This window comes from Ammospiza nelsoni, chromosome 9, assembly GCF_027579445.1.
Source record: "Ammospiza nelsoni isolate bAmmNel1 chromosome 9, bAmmNel1.pri, whole genome shotgun sequence".
Lineage (NCBI taxonomy): Eukaryota > Metazoa > Chordata > Aves > Passeriformes > Passerellidae > Ammospiza > Ammospiza nelsoni.
The window spans coordinates 3,021,753-3,025,810 of NC_080641.1; the positions used below are offsets into that span (position 1 = coordinate 3,021,753).

Consider the following 4,058-nt stretch of genomic DNA (forward strand, 5'->3'; position numbering starts at 1 on the left):
CAGAATGGGCTGAGCTGGGAGGGACCCATCAGGATCCTCCAATCCAACTGCTGGCCCTGCACAGGACACCTCAACAATGCCAGCCTGGGCCTGGCAGCGCTGTCCAAACGCTACTGCAGCTCAGAGAGCCCTGGAGCTGGGACCCTCCCCTGGGGAGCCTGGGCAGGGCCCCAGCAGCCTCTGGGCAAAAACCTTTTCCTGACATCCAACCTGAGCCTGACCCGACTCAGCTGCAGCCACTCCCTCCACTCCTGTCCCTGGGCACCAGAGGGAAGAGGTTCCCACAGCCCCAGCCAGGGACCCGCTCCCAAGGCTGTTGCCATGGCCACCAGGGCTGGCATCAGCTGGGATGCTTGGTTTCCATGGGCCGGGGTTCAGGAATGGGATTCCCCAATTTCCTGCTCCTGCTAAAACTGCTCTGCTCTCGCTGCCCTCCTGCCTCCAATGGAAAGCACAAAAGGCAAAGATCCCAGGCTGGGATAAGAACAAATTATTGGGAACAACAATGAGATAAGAAACATACAGAACTGAAACAATATTGATAAGAGAAGGGATAAATAAAACTGTTTACAGGGAAATCTAAAACACAACTTACTGGGTCTCCCTGGCCACAATTTCCCCCTGCCTGGAAAGGGCACTCCTCTCCTCAGGGAAAGAGACATACAGAGTCCCCTTCCTGACCCTGGCAATAACCTGAGGTTGGAGTGAATGTAATGACAGGGCCATGGCCAGACCCTCATGTTCTTCAATCCCACATCATGTCAAGGGCAGGGGCAGGACGACGGGCAGGTGTCTTCCCAGCATGGATCACAGGGAAAATGGATCACAAGGGCTCTTCTCAATGTGGGTTCTCCCATGGGTAATGAAGATAGAGCAGTGCATGAAGCTGTTCCTGCAGCTGGGGCATTTGCAGGGCCTCCCTTACTGGTGGCTCTGTTGGTGTCTTGTCAAGTGAGAGCTCTGGGTGAAGCTTTTCCCACACTGGGAACACTCGAAGGGCCTCTCACCAGTGTGGATGCGTCGGTGCCTGATGAGGGTGAAGTTGTGCTTGAAGCCCTTCCCACAGTCAGGACAGCAAAATGGCCTCTCATCTGTGTGAATCCGCTCATGCAGGAGGAGATGGGAGCTGGTGTGAAACCTCTTCCCACATGTGGCGCACTGGTAGGGCCCCTCCCCTGTGTGGATGCGCTGGTGCCTGATGAGGTGGGAGCTGTGGTTGAAGCCCTTTCCACAGTCAGGACAGCAGAAGGGCCTCTCCTCCGAGTGAATCTGTGGGTCCTGGAGGAGCCTGGAGCTGGTGTGAAACCTCTTCTGACACTGGGGACACCCACAGGGCCTCTCCCTAGTGTGGATGCCTTGGTGGGTCACGAGGGTGGATTTGTAGCTGAAGCCCTTCCCACATTCCCCACACTCATAGGCCCATTCCCCGGTGTGGATCATGTGGTGGCTGACCAGGTGCTTGCTCTGTTTGAAGCTCTTCCCACATTGCAAGCACTTGTGGGGCTTCTCCCCATCACGAAGCTGCTCATGAACCACCATCTCTGAGCTCTGCCTAAAGCTCTGTCCCCCTTCCTGGCTCTGGGTGGTTCTTTCTTCCTCCGAGAATCCTGGGCTGGCTTTGGAGCCCCTCCTCCTGTGGCATCTCTGTGGCATTTCCTCCATGTTGGATTCCTCTGCACTAGAGTCACTCAAAACGGCCTCTTTTACAAGGTTCTGATGTGGAGATTTTTCCTCCCTGGTCTCCATCCTCAGCTCCTTACCTGGGGAAGGAAGGAGAAAGAGAGGATGGGATTTGCCTCCATGCCAGAGGGAAGGGGATCCCCCCAGTGCATCACTGGCAGGATGGCATTGGCACCAGGGTTGTCCTGCAGCCAGGGGCTGTGCAGGGCTGGAAGATGGAGCAGGAGAGAGGGGGAAAGGGGCACTGACTTCCTCCTCATCTGCCTGGGTGTCCCAGGGCATCTTCCTCTTCCTTGCAACTTTCTCCTCCATCAGGTGAAGGTTTGGGAATGGGAAATTTCATTTTGGGAGGAAAACAAGGGATGAGCACATTGAGTTTTGTACTGGTTTGACGGCAAACATGAGGGAAAGTCTCAGTCAGAATTACAATTTAATAAGAAAATTAGGACCAAGGCAATGATACAGAAACACTGCCTTAAACTGACAGAGTCAGGATATAACCTGACACCCTGTTGGTCAGGGTGGTGGTAGCAGTCCCATTAAATGGTGGGTGCAGTCCTGTTGGAGTGATGAACGTGATTTTGTCAAAGCAGTGATCCGGTAGAAGGGTCTGGTCTTCCTCTGAAGGTCCAGTGGTGGTAATGGAGCTCTTGTCCTCTGGGAATCCAGTAGGCAAGCTGCTCCTGGTCTTTCATTACTCAGCTTATATCCAGGTAGGAATGCTTGGTTCCTCCCCCTGGGCGGAGCATCCCACAATGGGATTATGGAATTTTATCAGTCCTGCAGTGACACTCAATGGCCCATTCACAGAAGATATCTCCCTTGGAAGGTGTTATCAGGGGTGAGTCATGGAAGAGATAAAGAACACTACCCCACCTGTTTATAGCAGTTGATGAAGATGGTGATTGAAAACATGCATTTGGTTACATCTTACATTGCACCCTGAAACAGTGGGGTAATCCCTGCTCAGGGGGTGAACACCACCCCCTTACCCAAACTGGCTCAGGTGTAAAACCCCCACCGTGGGATGGCAACACACACACAGGCACAATGTCACACTTGCCCTGCTCCACTCTGTCCCTGTCACTCCCTTACTCTCCCCTCCTTTTCCCTTTTTTCGATCTCTCTCTCTACCTCACATTTACTGTTTAATAAAATCTACTTTGGATTTGGTCTCGTTAGCACCTTAATTGGGGCAGAGTCATCTCTCTACCAGTATTCTTAACCATATTGCAACAATATTTTGGCACAGTGAGTTCAGGCACTGTTCTTTGACCCCAAGTGCCTTTGACAACAGCATGGTTCCTTCCTCTGAGGAGATTGTGGTTCTTTCTGGAAGAACTCTTGGAAACTTGGACACAGTCCCTCCTTCATCCTGGGGAACTTATGGGAGAACTTATGAGGAAAATGGCTTTTGTGGATGGCCAGGGAAAAAGAAAATATTTTCTTGTCCTTCCTTGAAAAGTTTGTTAAAATCACTGGAGGAAAGGGAGCAAATGATACCAGCAAGACTGACAAGGTTCATTCACTCCAAGGTGAGGATCACAAGGCTGCTGAAAGTCCCAGAAGAAGCCCAGCTCAAGTAATTAAATTCCCAAATTACTCCAGCCAGGGGTCTCCAGGAGGATTTTTTTGGTGAGTGTTCGGAGCCAGCAGAACCCGGACTCGAGCCCCGGATATCTTTGGGCTCCCTAAGAGGAGCTTTTTCGGGGTGAGAGGAGCCGCGATCACCCCTCAGGGGGGTCCCGGGTACAAATGGGACATTGGTTTTGGGGATCCCCGTGAGAGCCGGGGCTGTGGAACGGGGGACCCCCGGGGCGGGGAGAGGGGAAGCGGCAATGCCAGAGCTGAGGGACCCCCGGCAGCCCTGAGATGAGGCGGGGACGGGACCCCCTGACCCTGACAGGGGCATGTCCTGGGGTGACTTCATGATGCTCGTACCCCATCGGTCCGTTTAGCCCAGAAATGGGTTCTGCACCTTGAAGGCTGGCTCTGAGAGTGAAGGGCAGGAGGAAGAAGCTGCAGTTTGTTTTCATACACTGCACTCACTCCTCCACATTCCGGCTCCTGGAGTGTTGTGATGCCTTAAGGAGATGGAATAGAGGCCAGACGGAGTTAAGTGGAGTAAATTAGATATTTATTGTAGTGCCTTCAAAGGTCACACCCTGGGAGTACTGGAGCCACAGATGTGGCTCTGCCTGGATGGCTCTGAGATGGGAGCAAAAGAGGGCTTGGTCACGAGATCTCACATTTTTGTAAATTTTAGTACATTTATATATAGGAGTTAACAGCCCAATTAATAGCTTCAATAGCTTCAAATTATGAAGTTTCGTCTTCCTTGCTTGCTTGCCTGCCCTCCTCTTTTCATGTTGTTTATG

At 52.4% G+C, this 4,058-nt stretch overlaps 1 protein-coding gene across 1 annotated transcript; it reads right to left on the reverse strand.

Annotated features, from left to right (window-relative positions):
• Positions 1–921: 921 nt before the first annotated feature.
• On the reverse strand, positions 922–1,440 carry LOC132076955 (zinc finger protein 773-like). The gene has a single exon (XM_059478383.1). It carries the CDS (start codon positions 1,438–1,440, stop codon positions 922–924), a length of 519 nt encoding a protein of 172 aa, XP_059334366.1.
• Between the last annotated feature and the right edge of the window lie 2,618 nt (positions 1,441–4,058).

Bases quoted from the DNA above. Each gene is read 5' to 3' on its own strand.
- LOC132076955 (XM_059478383.1), bottom strand. From the start codon at position 1,440: ATGATCCACACCGGGGAATGGGCCTATGAGTGTGGGGAATGTGGGAAG.